Source organism: Oryzias latipes, chromosome 3 (assembly GCF_053564925.1).
Source record: "Oryzias latipes strain Hd-rR chromosome 3, Olatipes_Hd-rR_3.1".
NCBI lineage: Eukaryota > Metazoa > Chordata > Actinopteri > Beloniformes > Adrianichthyidae > Oryzias > Oryzias latipes.
Window position 1 is genome coordinate 30,212,160 of NC_136239.1, and position 15,205 is coordinate 30,227,364.

Sequence of the window (15,205 nt, forward strand, 5' to 3'; positions counted from 1 at the left end):
TGCTGTTTGGCTGCTTGTTTGTGTGTGTGTCCAATTAAATGGGCTTTATGCCAGAAATGAGGTTCTACATTCAGCTCCTGTCATTTCCTCCTCCTCTCTGGGACTGTTCGGAGTTGTGCTGTGTATGGGACACGGACAGCTCTCCAGGACAGCCAGGTGATTGGCAGCTCATTTGACTGACAGTTTGGCTCTCGTCCTCTTCGCTAATCACAAAGCGGGAATTTATATTAAACTTGTATCTTCCTCAACAAATAAACCATATTCCCCCTGTCTCATGCTTATTTATTATATTATATTCTGCTCGGGCGCCCCTAGCGGCCGTTAGAAAAAATGCGTAAATTAGCCGCATCATTGAATAAGCCGCAGGGTTGAAAGCGTGTGACAAAAGTAGCGGCTTATAATCCGGAAATGATGGTACTCCAGTTCCTCTTTTTAAAACTTCTCACACCTCGTTTGCTGAAGGTGGTGAGTCCAACCATCAGCTCCCCGGTTTGCCAGGAGCAGCTGATCGAAGCGGGAAAACTTGTGGACCGCTCAGTGGAGAGCTGCATCCAGGCCTGCCTGTCGGCCACAGAAGATGGTGAGCTTCTCAAACAGGTGAGGAAGCTTTTTGTAGCATAAATTCTTGATTTAGAAAAGATCTGCCTTGCCTCCCTCAAGTTTGATGGCAAAAGAGAAGATGATGTTAGATACATGCAATGATTTTTGTTATTTGTAATCCTCTGAAGGTGAGCGCCGCAGCCAGCGTGGTGAGTCAGGCTCTGGCCGATTTGCTACAACACGTCCGCCAGTACACCTCCAGGGGAGAGCCGATCGGACGCTACGACCAGGCCACGGATACGATCATGACCGTCACAGAGAGCATTTTCATCTCCATGGGGGACGCGGGTGAGTCCAAAAGAGTCTTCTTTTGTTTTTTTGTTTTACTTATTATCTACTTGCTGTTTTTAATAAAGCGACGGTTACAAGGTAATTTCCCCTTTGTGCGAATAATAAAGATTTATTCGATTCTATTAGTCTAAAAAGCCTTTTTTCTTAATCGGCAAACTCTGGGCTTCAGATAATATTTTTTTGATAGTTTTGATTGATGTTTTTCCATGGTTTTTGGGCTTTTTAGGGGTTTGATAATAGGGACATTTAAAATTTATATTCCATACTTAACAAGTGAACATCTATTCATTCCTTAAATGACTTGGTTGGCCCATATTAATGCTGAAACTGTAAATCTCCTCTTCCAAATTGGAGCTCAACTCTGTTTTCAATGCTTGGATAAACTTGCTGCCTTGTTGTGAGTCTGTTCAGCCTCGTCCCATCCTTCCCTCTGAGAGACTGACACTGTGGAGGGTCTGAAGTGACGGCTGTCAGCTGCGAGGAAAGCGCTGAGAAAAGCTGACAGGGACGATAACATGTCTGACAGCAGAGAAAGACCAGTGGATTGGACAAGAAGTTGGGAGAATGTCAGGGTTGTAAGGTCAGCTCAGATGAACTGAGTGGCCTTATTGAAGGGTGGAATGACTGTTAGCCCCATTGAAATGGGGTCAGATGTGCAAGGGATTCCTTCAGTCGTGGAGCGTTGGCAGATCTGTCAGTGCTCTGACATGAATCTGAGAGTTTTGAACTTTATACCTTTTGTGGACTTTCAGGTTATATTCTTTTGGTCAGTCCTAAATCATAAAGAATATTGTCAAATACGAGATAAAGAATAGTCCCTGTCAAGAAGGCTTGTATTACTTCAGATGTGGTCAGTTTTGATGTTGCGTTTTGTTTAAGTAAGGATTCCCAACATCCTGCCTTACAGTTTGACCGTTCAATTTTAATTCAGATTAAAATGTGTATTTTAGACACATTTCTAATCTCTGTGTCCATTATTCCATCTGCTCTCCCTGCCCTTTCTAGGAGAGATGGTGCGTCAGGCTCGTGTTTTGGCTCAGGCCACCTCTGACCTGGTGAACGCCATGAGGTCTGATGCTGAAGCTGAGGTAGACGTCGACAACTCTAAGAAGCTCCTGGCAGCTGCTAAATTGCTGGCAGATGCTACTGCAAGGATGGTGGAGGCTGCAAAGGTGAGCAACAAGCCGAGCACAAAGCATGTAATTAAGTTCTCAAGTTTTTATTTTTGCTGTTGTTGCTGTTTTTCTTTTTTTTAAGGAAAGCAATCAGATATCTGCACTAAATACAGTTTTTGATTTAATCTATCAACATTACAGATTCCTGCAAGATGTTTGAAAAAGAACTTTGAATAAACCATGAAAAATGCTTTGAATTGCATCATAATTTAGGCTCCATTGCAGCAGCAACTATCACTGGCTGTGGCTCAGAACTTATTTGATGCACGTGCAGAGAATTCACTTGCACAGCAAACAAAATTAAATGCCAGAAAGAGAGTGAATATTCGCACGTAATTTTCTAAATTTAGGCGGCCAGTGCTGAACATTTTTCTTGGCAGCACGGACCCAGAGGAAGGGATGAGTTTAGGATTATGGGTTAGGGTTAAACTGGGTTCACACTGAATGCGATTTGCCATAAGGGGGGCCACTTACAATGTTAAGTCAGTGGTACAGACGCGGTCTGAGGTTCTGCGGCACGTAGAGTAGAACCCCCACAAATGGTTTACGTTCGTTTTGTCTTCTCTTTTTTTTTTTTTACATTTTCTAAAGCAAGGTTTGTAAAAGTGTCATTACTCACAATGAGAAACACTCCACAAAACATGATAAACAACTCTGTAACAAACTTATTCTGTTTAAGATTCATACGTCTTAAGACACGCTACGACTTCCTCCTTGAGGCAAGTTCTGGAACCAGAACAGTTCTACAGAAAACCACTGGGCGACTTCATAAGGAAATAAGCCCTACTTTAAAAAAAAAAAAGATACACTTGATAAATGTAGACCAGGTGTTATTTCACCTTTGGGGTTTAATGTGTTTGTTACACTTGTGCTGTGGTTTATTCTATTAAAATAGGCTTGGATCTGTAATTTTTGCTCAAATGGAGGATGGTATTCAGGTTGACATGTGACCCTTTACCTCTACATTAGCCTTTGCATGGTCTAACAATTGTCAAGCTCATTTTAGGTGGATATTTCCACATTTGTTAGTCTGCAGTATAGTGGCTAAATGATTAATAATTAGCATGCCTTGGATGGGCTGTTTTAAATCGATGCCTGATCTCAGTCCACAACTGTTTCCTTTTAGATGTTAATCAATATAATGTTTGACACCCAAGTATTGATACATTTGTGAAAGGTAACCACAGTAATGTCTGAAAATGAATCTCATTTTGGCCATTGTCAGTAAGCACAATTTCAACATGGCAGAACAGAATACTTGAATTATTAACAACTGCTGGGAATGCAATAATTCACTTTCTCTACGATTTGGTTTAAACCTCTATTTTTGGGCCATGTTTTGTTTTCCAGTTTGATTTGTGTAAAACAAAACAAAAAAATTATATATATATATATATTTATATATATATATATATTTAATTTCCTTTTAACCAAATTTGTGTAATGTGATAAATTAAATAATAAATCCTTTAATTTAGCACAACACATTCGACACTCAATGTAAACATACCCGTATACAAAAAGGGACCAACAGTTGATTTGTTTTAATGCATATGATTATATTGCATATTGCATAGTGCACATGATTCGGTTTTGAACCGAACATTGCGGCATCCTTAATGACTACAGCAGACACGATGAAAAACACAGATATCAGAAGATGAATACAAGCACACATTTGCATGTGTAGCATCCATCTTTCCATTTATTGCTGAAGATTTCCAGCCTCCAGTGGGTTTAACAGCCCAGCTATACAGTAAGTCAGTGACAACTGTGGTTGCCAATAGCAATTTTAAACATGACTCTGTACACTAGTCTGTAAAAAGGCCTGACTTTTTTATTGTGATTTATTCAATTAGTATTTAACACAGTCTTTGTGAAATAGAGAATAATCTGTAAAAACTACAGAATTTCCATAAATTGCATTTAACTGAACAGCATTTGCAGTTTCTCTCTATTTTCTTCTGCAATCTCAACTTCTCAGCACAGGAGAAAAAAATAAAATAAAACTGGAATAAGACGACATTGAGCTCTTCCTTTGCCGGCTGCTGAGGGGGAGTCTTGGCTTTGCTGCTTATTCCACCCTGATCTATCCAAACGGTCCATCTGCCATCTCAGCACATCAGCATTATTATCAGTCCACAGGATCACACAGACATTAAAAACTCGACTCCGCCACCATGAAAATAAATTAGAGCCTCCAGCTGGTTAGGCACGTGTGATACCAGGCTTATCACAGCTGTATATTTATCTGTGTTAATCGAGACGGAGACCTCAGACAGCAGTTTCCTTGGTGACTAATTAAATGATTTTACATGCTTCATTCTTTCTTTCGGGTTTGTTCTGGTTCTCTTTAAAACATTGATTTCAAATCACATTATGTCAATTTGCACCAAATATCTAGTAAATCCCAAAATTTGGAACATTCCAGGCTCTGAGGTAATGATGTAGCCATATTAAAACTGTTTGGAATTAAGTTGTTGCATCATATACATTCATATTTATAAAACATTATGTAGAAAAATGAATGTGTATTTAAAGCTGCAGGTAGATTTGAACAGTCTTTGGCATCTGCTGCCATTTGCCAAGTCCTCCAGGGTCTTGCTGCCCATTAATGCCAAAACTGGTCCCAGCCTCAAGAACAGGACTGCCCGACCCTGAAGATCTTGATCCAGTCAGGATAGTAGATCCTGCAATGTGGCAGCCCTTATCCAAATGTTTGATGCCTCTTAAAATTTTATCAATGCTTAAAAAATGTATGATTAGACTAAAATTAAAAATAGAATTATCTCTTTAAATTGTAGAAAAGCCAAAACTGAACATGACTTAAATAAACAGGAAATGCAAAATTGGCCAAATAATCTGCAGTAAATTTAAAACCTGCTGAAAACCATTAAAAGCTGTTAACAGAAAGACAAAATTATTACTTGGATAAATGGTTATTTTGATGCAACATTGAACAAAACAAAAACAAAAAATATCTGAACAATTTTAGATATTTCCAGTAAAAAAAAGACAAATTCTGCCTATTGTTGGAATATTTGATTTAACTGAAAACATGAAAAGTATAATATTATGAATAAAAAATAACAAAATACTATCAAACTTGTTTTTCTTCCTGCAGACAGTTCTGTTATCGTAATCCCTGCAGGCTTAGCCGTCGCTTCAGAAGTAGAACGGTTTCAAGCATTCGCTTTTTTCAATGTTCTTTTGTTTTTATCCCTGCTTGGTGTAGGCACACAAAAAAATACCAAGAAGCTGCAATATGTGAAAAGAACAAACAAAACATTTCAAAAATAATCCTCCAACAAAAAAAAAGGATTTAGTGAAACATTCCAGTGCTACATTTCGGGGATGTTCGTTTCTCCCCAGTCTTAAGACGGTCTCATTTTGGCTGCAACGGGTGTGTGTTTTCACAGGGAGCTGCAGCATATCCAGAAAACGAGGATCAGCAGCAGAGACTGAGAGAGGCGGCAGAAGGTCTGCGCGTGGCCACCAACGCCGCTGCTCAAAATGCCATCAAGAAGAAACTGATCAACAGGCTGGAGGTCAGGAGTGTTAGAGTATCTGTTGCGCGTTAACTTCAGTGCATGAGCTACATCAGAAGGATGCACAATTTCTGTATTCATTTCTGTATTTATTCATTATCAGTTTAAATTGGCAGCACCAGGTTGCTGCTAGCGTTTCCTAGTTTTATTTATTCTTTTGGCCAGTTCAATTCAGTTGTTCTTTTTGTTTAAACTCTTCATGTTTTGTTACCGTGCATTAAAGGAAGTAGCACACGTTTATTTCTTTTTTGAGGTGGAAACAATTCTCCTGTCTGCCCAGATATAAAAACAACAAAAAATATCGATTGCTTTATTTTACTGTTCCTCAGAATGCTGCAAAACAAGCTGCTGCTGCAGCTACACAGACGATTGCTGCTGCTCAGAATGCCGCTGCCTCCAACAAGAACACAGCTGCCCACCAGCAGCTGGTGCAGAGCTGTAAGGTAAGGATTAAAGCTCACTGTGAGTGCAGTGAGTTTTTTTCTTTTTCTTTCATAGTGCACCTGTAATGCTTATTTAAAAGTCCTGGCCTTGCAGTATTCTGTCCGATCTTTTCATCCATTGATTTCAAAACCTGCCCGTGGGTGCTGCATAACGGGAAAGAGGAATACCAGAAGAGTTTTTAACGTGAAGATGCGTGTTTGTATGTACAGGCAGTGGCAGACCACATCCCACAACTTGTCCAGGGAGTCAGAAGCAGTCAGGCCAAACCAGAGGACCTGAGTGCTCAACTTGCCCTCATCATTGCCAGCCAGAACTTCCTACAGGTGCATCTTTTACGTCCTCCACATTGCAGTTTAGGATATAGAACTTTTTAAAACTCCACGTTCTCAAACTGTCACTGAAAAACCTGAGCCCTACATTGGAAACCAGGCTGAAAGTATAAATAGTGCCTGTCGGTTGGGACCGTTAAATTGGGCCTGTAACCTCTTTTTTGGTACAAGCAGGCTTTAAAAGAAGTACTGTTGTTGTCAACAGGATGTGCTATTCACAATCACCTGCTAATAAAATGGCTCTAATTTAAAAGGACTTTTTCCCAAAGTAGCATTTTCTTTCTCACCCTGTAGCCTGGTAGTAAGATGGTGACTTCGGCCAAGTCATCTGTTCCCACGGTTACGGATCAGGCAGCCGCAATGCAACTGGGCCAGTGTGCCAAAAACCTGGCCACTTGTCTGGCTGAGCTGAGGACAGCTGCACAGAAGGTAAGGCACAGATACGCGGGAGAACTCATGCATGGATGCAGCTTACTGCTGCACAACCACTGCAGTTTTGTTACGCAAACACTGTATGTGGAAAACTGTATTTAGTTACATTTTCTATGTTGTCTACGTGACTTTAAAGGCCCACTCAAATAAAAAACAAATCATGTTTTTGCTGTTTTTAACATGTTCTTGTAACATTTTTCTCATGATGATGGACATATGTAAAGAAAATTAAGCTTAAATTTGCATTTCTCAGTCTCTTTTTAAAAGTTCATATGGTTGTGAATCAGGAGCAAATGCAAAGATGCCATTGGAAAAAGCCTGTGGCAGCGTCGTGGGTCGGCTACAGTCGGCAGGCCACAGTCTCCCTGCTCCACTCCATTCTGCAGCAGACAAATAGATCCATTAAAATCTTCATTTATGGATCTGATGCCAGTTTTGAGCTGTCATCTGGCGCAAACCTGTTTGGCTGGATAGTTTTAATATTGCTTGCTATTTTTGTTGTACTGGTAATGTAAGGTTGAGGTTCTGGGGCTGTAGGCTAGCAGGACAGCGTGTAAACAATGGGAAATGCAGACAGGCTTACTTTGCACCATCAGTCTTGCCCTCATCTTGCAGACAAATTGCTGATGAACTACTGCTGCTCTGCAGAAACTATAGTCTAGAAAACCACTTTTTTTTGGCTAAAAACAGCATAATCCTAATTAACAGACTATTGGAAATGCTTTTTAGATCAAAATATGATTGTAGTGGGACTTCAGTCAAAAATATAATGCAAATATAAAAAAAAAACATTTTTTGATGTAAACAAAGTTCAACAAGAAAACCCATGTAGTAACTTTAGAAAATGTGTTGTTGTTTTTTTTAACTGAACTCTTATTTTGAAGGCCCATGAAGCTTGTGGCCCGATGGAAATCGATTCTGCCCTCACTGCAATTCAAACACTGAGAAGTGAGCTGCAAGATGCCAAACTGGCTGCAACAACCACCCAGCTGAAACCTCTGCCTGGAGAATCTGTAAGAAATCCTATGAACCCATGAAATTCACCAGAATTCCTTCTATCAAAAGAGATATTTCAACCAGCTGGTGCATCCAAACTGAGTGATGGATGTTTGTTTTTTTAAGCCATATAATTTCCTGTCAGCAAATGTTTTGTTTAATGCTTTTCTCTTCAGCTGGAGAAATGTGCTCAGGATTTGGGCAGCACCTCAAAGTCAGTCGGATCCTCCATGGCCCAGCTGCTCACCTGTGCGGCTCAAGGAAATGAGCATTTCACTGGTTGGTTGCTTCTAGCATTCTTAAGTTGACTTTAGTAAAAACTGTTTCTCTCCTGCAAAGAGGTTAAGTTGACATCTGTGTCTCAAAAGAATCTTTACATATTTGTTTGATTTCTCAGTAAACAATATTGAACTTTAACTTTATAAAATGTTTCATATTTTGGTATGTTGTGCAGAAATATTAATTTTGCATGTTGTCTTTTGGTAAAGGTTTTTTTTTTCTTGTATGTTTTTGCAGGAATAGCAGCTCGAGAGACGGCTCAGGCGCTGAAAACTCTTGCCCAGGCGGCCCGCGGGGTCGCCGCTTCCATCACCGACCCCAAGGCTTCAGCTGCCATGCTGGACTCGGCTCGTGATGTTATGGAAGGGTCAGCTCTTCTTATTCATGAGGCCAAGCAGGCGCTGATTTCCCCTGCAGATGCAGAGAGTCAGCAGCGACTGGCACAGGTGAGGAGCTTCAGGTCTGCTCAGGGATGTGTAGCCTGTCTGCTGTCATCATGATAGGCTTCTCCACTCAGGCCACAGCACACCATCAAATGCCTGAGGAAATGTTCTACCTAATATGTGTTTGGGAGAATTTACAAGCTGCAGTTCACTTGGCTCTTTTGATTATTTTTAACTTGGCCCAGTTGCCTGTGCTCACCCCCGTAAACCTTGTCCGTTCTGACCTTATGTGTGTCTCAGGTGGCCAAAGCTGTCTCTCACTCCCTGAACAACTGTGTCAACTGTCTGCCTGGCCAGAAGGATGTGGACATGGCACTAAAGAGCATTGGGGAGGCCAGTAAGAAGCTCCTGATGGATGCTGTGAGTTTTCCGAATCTTAATTTTACTTTGCAAATTTTAGCTGCTTCCCTGAAGTGAAAGCAGCTGTTGTTGGGTTCTTGTCATTAAGCGTGCGTGTCTCTCTCATGTGTACTCTGTCCAGATCCCCCCGGCCAACAAATCCTTCCAGGAGGCCCAGAACGAGCTCAACCAGACTGCAGCCGACCTGAACCAGTCTGCAGGCGAGGTGGTGACTGCCACTCGAGGCTCCAGCAGCCAGCTGGCTGTGGCCTCTGGAAAGTTCAGCCATGACTTTGATGAATTCCTGGATGCCGGCATTGAGATGGCTGGTCATACGCAGGTTTGCCTGACTTTGTATCAGTTCCACACATCAACTTAGACGGCCAAATCATACACTTACACTATTTTGGTAACTGTTTAGAAAAAGGATGACCAGGTTCAAGTGATCAGTAACCTGAAGAACATCTCCATGGCTTCAAGTAAACTGTTGCTGGCTGCTAAAAGTCTCTCTGTGGATCCAGCAGCAGCCAACGCCAAAAATCTGTTAGCTGCCGCTGCAAGGTAACTGCACGCCTGCTCTTTTGTAGGTTTTATCTTCCACTTCTATTTCACTTCTAGATGAGATGAAATCTACATCCAATGCTATGTTCACACCGGGCATGTGTCGCACGTTCAATAACGAGCCTAACAGGTTTTTGAAAGCGCTTTTAGCATACTGTCTTCACGCTGGACTCTATATTAGCGCACGTTCATGCAGGTGGAAGAGGCTTGACGCGAAATATCAAAGCGAGGCAAGCGAGGCAAAAAATAAAATTCGTCCAGGCACAAATCACAAAAGTTAATTTCTCCTCCATGATTGATTTCCAAATAGTTGGCACTTCCATGTTTTGAAAAGGACGCTGACCATAAGTCACTACTGAATCACAGTCCTGGAGTTCAGCCTGGTTTAACCTTTATCTCACATTTTGTATGTAGAGCATGAAAGGACTTAAAAACAACGCGAAAGTTTTGAACAAGGAAGCCCAAAACACGCATATACTTTTAGTTGGAATTGGATGCTTGAACACATGAGGGCGGTGTGAATGTAGTTTAAGAGACTGTAGATTGTGGCGTCTCAGAAATCTATGGGCAGAGTTTTCAAGCATTGTTTAATACAAATAAGTATATCAGTGATGAAAGTCTTCCGGGAATTCCCGGAAATCCGGGTTTTTGAGCAAACCGAACGTACTTTCCGGGAAATAAAGACCTGATCTCTACGGACAAATCGCTTTCCGGATCAAAAAATGGTCTGAAATCAGCTAATTTTAGCTTTATTTTCTATATTTCTCCGCAAATCGCTTCCTCTATGGTCGTGGCCATCTCTCGTCTTCCCGGCCTAATTGACCAATGACGGGACGTTTTAGTTGCTTTCGGATGCGTCGACGGGTCTGATTGGCTCTGTCTGCACCACGTGGTCAGCGTGACTCGCTTCCCTAGAGACCAAAACTGGCGGACCCACGCTAAATTTTCACAAACACATCTGAAGAGTTTGCGATCAAATTTGTGTTAAAATAATGGCAGGCATCGTCATTATTGAGCGTGGTCACGACCTCAGTTGTGAGAAGACGATAAAAAAACAAATTGAAGTGGTCTTGGCTGGAAAAAAAAGATTTTTAAGGTAGTGTAGGTCAAATACTTTTTTGTGTAAAATAATCTCAAAACCACATTTTGAAATAATTTCAATTTTAGTTTTGAGTTTCAGTTTTTATTTTGAATACATTTCTCTATCTAATTTATTTGTATTTCCTAATTACCATGATTTAGTTCAGTATAGTTGACATTAATTATAAGTATTTGATGGTTTGGACCCGCACTCCCTTAAAAAATAATGTTTACAATGTTTAGCTTAGTTTGTATGTTTGTTTTGATATTTCCCAGATTACTTAGTATTGGTGTTAAAGAATTGATGTATTATGTTATAGAATTATAGTTTAAAGCAGATCCCATATTTTGATGTAGTTATAGTTTGAGAAAACAGTGCAAGTGGATGTTGTACATCAGTCATTTCTAAAGCAGAAATAATGTATAAATAACTGAGGTATTTTCATAGAATATAATAGTTACTGGTGTTCTTTTTGCCATTTGGGGCTTTGATGTTACTATATTTTAGCAATTGTATGTTTTGCAGCTTTAAGGAAAAGCGTAGATTGTAGGATTGTGTTACTTTGAGCAATTTTCCAAATTCTTTTTTGGGACCAGCAAGTCCTTAATGGAGAGTCAAACTAGGGGTTTGAATGACAAATCATGATGCTCCAATTAGTCTTAGTTTCTTGATAAAGAAGTGAATAACTAGTTGCCAGAATGCACCAGAATGCATCTAAGACCACGTATTTTTCCAAAATTTCGCTCTGTGCCCGCCATATCGCTCAAAGAAAAGTTCAGGGATTTTTTCCTTGCCTGACTTTCATCACTGGTATATAAAACCTTGATCCCAGGATACCTATAAACAATCAGTCCCTTCCTGCAGCTTTAATGGTTTGTTTTGTCACAGAGCTGTGACTGACAGCATCAACCAGCTGATCACGCTGTGCACACAGCAGGCGCCCGGCCAGAAGGAGTGTGACAACGCCCTGAGAGAGCTGGAGGTAAATCACACTTTCACCACCTTCTGATTCACAAAGAAAAGACAACAACCAGCTCTACAAATACTCCCAGGAGGCTTAGTATAGAATTACCAGCCGTGGTCGCGGTCAGTATTGGATGAATGTATCTTACTCATTTTGTTATCTGATGACTAAGATGAATGAAGTTGGAAGGAATGACTCCTTCTAACTCCTGCTACTTATCTCCCAGGCTGTGAGAGGAATGCTGGACAACCCCAGTGAACCGGTCAATGACCTGTCTTACTTTGACTGCATCGAGAGTGTGATGGAGAACTCCAAGGTGGGTCATTAGGAAAACAGCTGGGCGATCAAAACAATGAAATCTTGTCGCAATCACTGTTAAATTCTTCTGGCTCCTAAGTTTATTTTGACCCTTTTCCAGGTCCTCGGTGAGTCCATGGCTGGTATATCCCAGAACTGCAAGATCAGCGACGTGACTGCGTTTGGTGACAGCGTGGGCTCGGCCTCCAAAGCCCTTTGTGGCCTCACTGAAGCCGCCGGGCAGGTGCTGCATGCCGAGACATTTCTCTCAAATACCTAATGATCCATTTTCCGGGAGCGGGAGTTCCCTGTGATTAACACTGTTGACTGTTGACATTTTTCATCAGGCTTCCTACCTAGTGGGCGTGTCTGATCCTAACAGCCAGGCAGGACACCAGGGTCTGGTGGACCCCATCCAGTTTGCCAAAGCCAACCAGGCAATCCAGATGGCCTGCCAGAATCTTGTGGACCCAGAAAGCAGTCCCTCCCAGGTTTCTGTGCACATCATTTTCCTTATTGTACACACTCCAAACAGCTGTCTTAAGTGTCTGTTACAGCAAGTTTATGAATAAAGTGATCCTATCTTTCTGATATCTTGTCGCTGCTGTCTGTCAGCAACATGCTTTGGGTCATTGCAGATGTATTCTGTTTTTCCTCAATTTTATTTATTGTGGATTGTTCTCTGCCTAAGAAACCAGAGTTTCACTATATGTTTTAAAAATAAGGAAAAAGAAATGGATAAAAAAGACATTAACTGTAGCTCGACTGTAAAAATTTTCATCCTTTTTTTCCCCAATGTGGCAGGTGCTCTCCGCCGCCACCATCGTTGCTAAACACACCTCAGCGTTGTGCAACGCCTGCCGTCTGGCGTCCTCCAAGACCACTAACCCAGTTGCTAAGAGGCACTTTGTCCAGTCAGCCAAAGAGGTTGCCAACAGCACTGCCAACCTGGTCAAAACCATAAAGGTAGGAGTTTAGCCTTTCAGCTAACGGGTTTGAAACCACTGTGCACTCAGTCAGCACTATCCCAGAACATATTTTATACTTTTTGTTGGATTAAAAAAAAGAGAGAAACAAAAAAAAGCTTTAATTCAACAAAAACATTCTGGCATTCTTTGTCAGGAGCCCTTTGTGTTTTATCTCTATTTTGACCCTCATATCCACTTAAACTTAATAATAAAATTGGGAAATAAAACATGAGCTAAATAAAGATTCTTTCTATTGACCCAATAACGATATGTCATTTGCATGGACGGAGAAAGATGTAAATCCAGTTTTATTCTCTCTCAGCAACACTTTGTTTTATAATTTATTCCTGGTAGGAGATTTGAGTCCTTCTTCTCATTCTCTTCTTTTATTTTCTGACTGTAAAATTAGTCTTATTTTAATTACTTGTCACTGAGATTTTTCCTGATTCTGTCTTGTTTTTCATTAAATTTGAGTTTTACTTTTATCTTCTAATCTTTAATTAATTTATATTATAAAGTAGAAAAAAGTACCAGTCACTACATCAGGATTTTCCAAGTATATTTTTTTCCTAAAAATATACTTGGAAAAATGTTACAAAAAGTTTTCATTTTGCCTTTATAATCAAACTATTTTATTTAAACTATGCTAAGATGTTTAATTTGTATGATTCCCCTGTAATGAATTGAATCCATCCTTCATTTCATTCCTGAGTCTTATGCTTGATAACTGCAGGACCATAAATTGAAGTTTAATCACGGCTTCACCTTGATAACCCATGTCAATGACTGTTCAGGCTTTGGACGGAGATTTCTCAGAGGAGAACAGGAGCAGGTGTCAAGTTGCCACAACTCCATTAATAGAAGCTGTGGAGAACCTCACAACATTTGCTTCCAACCCTGAGTTTGCCAGTGTGCCAGCTCAAATCAGCAACGAGGTTTGTCTGAAATCATCATTGTCTCGTTATTTTAAATAAACATTCAAACCTACTGGAAATATTTAAACAAAAAAACAAAAAGGAGAATAGTAGTGAATGTTTCTGATGTTTGTGTTTCTCTGAAGGGCTCAGCTGCTCAGGAACCAATCATCCAATCAGCGCGCTCCATGCTGGACAGCTCCACCCTCCTTCTTAAAACTGCACGCTCATTGGCTCTCAACCCAAAAGACCCGCCGACGTGGTCTGTTCTGGCTGGTCACTCTCGAACCGTCTCCGACTCCATAAAGAGTTTGATCACAGCTATTCGGTTAGTGACAGAAAACTGAAGTAGTTGTTAAAGCATCACATTTTTAATTTACAGTTTTGTTTTACTGTGGGGTGTCAAAGTAAAACATTAAAAACTGGTACGAGTCCATGCAAATTCCACACGGCTGTGCTCATTTGTATGCAGTGAAAAAGCACAAGGTTTATTAAAGGTGGCAGCCTGAGATGAAGATTGTGAAGTTGTAAATTAGGTTTTGTGTTCCACAACTTCTAGTCAGTTTTATCTGGATGAATAATTGCACACAACGCTTTGATGAAGTGTGTCTAAAAACTGCAGCCTCGGGATGCAAGACTTTTTTTCCCTTAAGCCTACAAACTTACTATTTTATATCTTTTACGCCTTTTTGCTTCTAACTTTGTTTCCGAATGAAACTTAGAGCCATGAAGGACTCGATCCCTAACAAATGTTGAGGTTTCTTCGAGTCTCCGAACATCTGCACAATAACATTCACATGCAGCCACTTTTAGCATCTCTTTAGAGACCACAGCTCAGGCATTTAATAGGATTCAGTGATTTACCGGAATGCCAAAAGAATTCAGATAATACAGGACTCTTCCTACAAAAGCCGACCTCGTTACATACAAAGACGAGGTTCTTTAAGCTCCGCTAATGTGCCTTCATGCGTTGATTCTGATGTTTACTACTTTGTTTACGCTGCTCTCCCTCAAAACTCTTTCGGCTGCTAAGCTTGCAGCACGGTCATTACATTTCAGTAAACGATAAAACAGATCCTAAAGAAATGTTCCGTAACATCTCTGTTTCATTACTCTAATGGCTTGTTTTTTTGGTCTGCAGTCCTTTTGAATACTTTCTGTGTCTCATCTTCTTTTGTTCTTGGTTCGTTCTCAGAGACAAAGCCCCCGGCCAGCGGGAATGTGACTCTTCCATCGATAATATTAACAAATGTATCCGGGACATTGAACAGGCCTCTCTGGCAGTTGTCAGCCAGAACTTGCCCAGCAGGGACGACATCTCACTGGAGGTAAGCAACCATCCTCGGAAGGCTCCTTTCAGCTGTATCCGTTTAACCTCCTTGCTTTTGGTTGTTAATCTTTGTTATTACCTAACCTTTGTTTTTTGTTTTTTTTTCCTGCCATTATCTTACTCTATTTCTTTTTGAGGTTGCTCGTTTTGTCTGTTTTGCTCTTTTTATGACTGTTGGAATCAACAAAAATAAACGTTTTTATTGATAGTGACT

The 15,205-nt window shown here is 40.6% G+C and overlaps 1 protein-coding gene across 5 annotated transcripts in view; it reads left to right on the top strand.

Annotated features, from left to right (window-relative positions):
- The window catches only part of tln2a (talin 2a), an 88,289-nt gene that overhangs the window by 58,843 nt on the left and 14,241 nt on the right, over positions 1-15,205 (top strand). For all 5 annotated transcript variants that reach the window (XM_078944597.1, XM_004067398.5, XM_020699875.3 and 2 more), the window contains 21 exons: positions 463-597; positions 729-888; positions 1,897-2,063; positions 5,486-5,614; positions 5,944-6,057; positions 6,268-6,381; positions 6,682-6,816; positions 7,704-7,832; positions 7,992-8,094; positions 8,332-8,540; positions 8,778-8,897; positions 9,019-9,216; positions 9,298-9,437; positions 11,407-11,500; positions 11,709-11,798; positions 11,901-12,023; positions 12,127-12,270; positions 12,584-12,745; positions 13,542-13,682; positions 13,808-13,989; positions 14,857-14,989. In XM_078944597.1, coding sequence (XP_078800723.1) covers positions 463-597; positions 729-888; positions 1,897-2,063; positions 5,486-5,614; positions 5,944-6,057; positions 6,268-6,381; positions 6,682-6,816; positions 7,704-7,832; positions 7,992-8,094; positions 8,332-8,540; positions 8,778-8,897; positions 9,019-9,216; positions 9,298-9,437; positions 11,407-11,500; positions 11,709-11,798; positions 11,901-12,023; positions 12,127-12,270; positions 12,584-12,745; positions 13,542-13,682; positions 13,808-13,989; positions 14,857-14,989 — 2,922 coding nt within the window. The remainder of the gene's footprint in view (positions 1-462; positions 598-728; positions 889-1,896; positions 2,064-5,485; positions 5,615-5,943; positions 6,058-6,267; positions 6,382-6,681; positions 6,817-7,703; positions 7,833-7,991; positions 8,095-8,331; positions 8,541-8,777; positions 8,898-9,018; positions 9,217-9,297; positions 9,438-11,406; positions 11,501-11,708; positions 11,799-11,900; positions 12,024-12,126; positions 12,271-12,583; positions 12,746-13,541; positions 13,683-13,807; positions 13,990-14,856; positions 14,990-15,205) is intronic.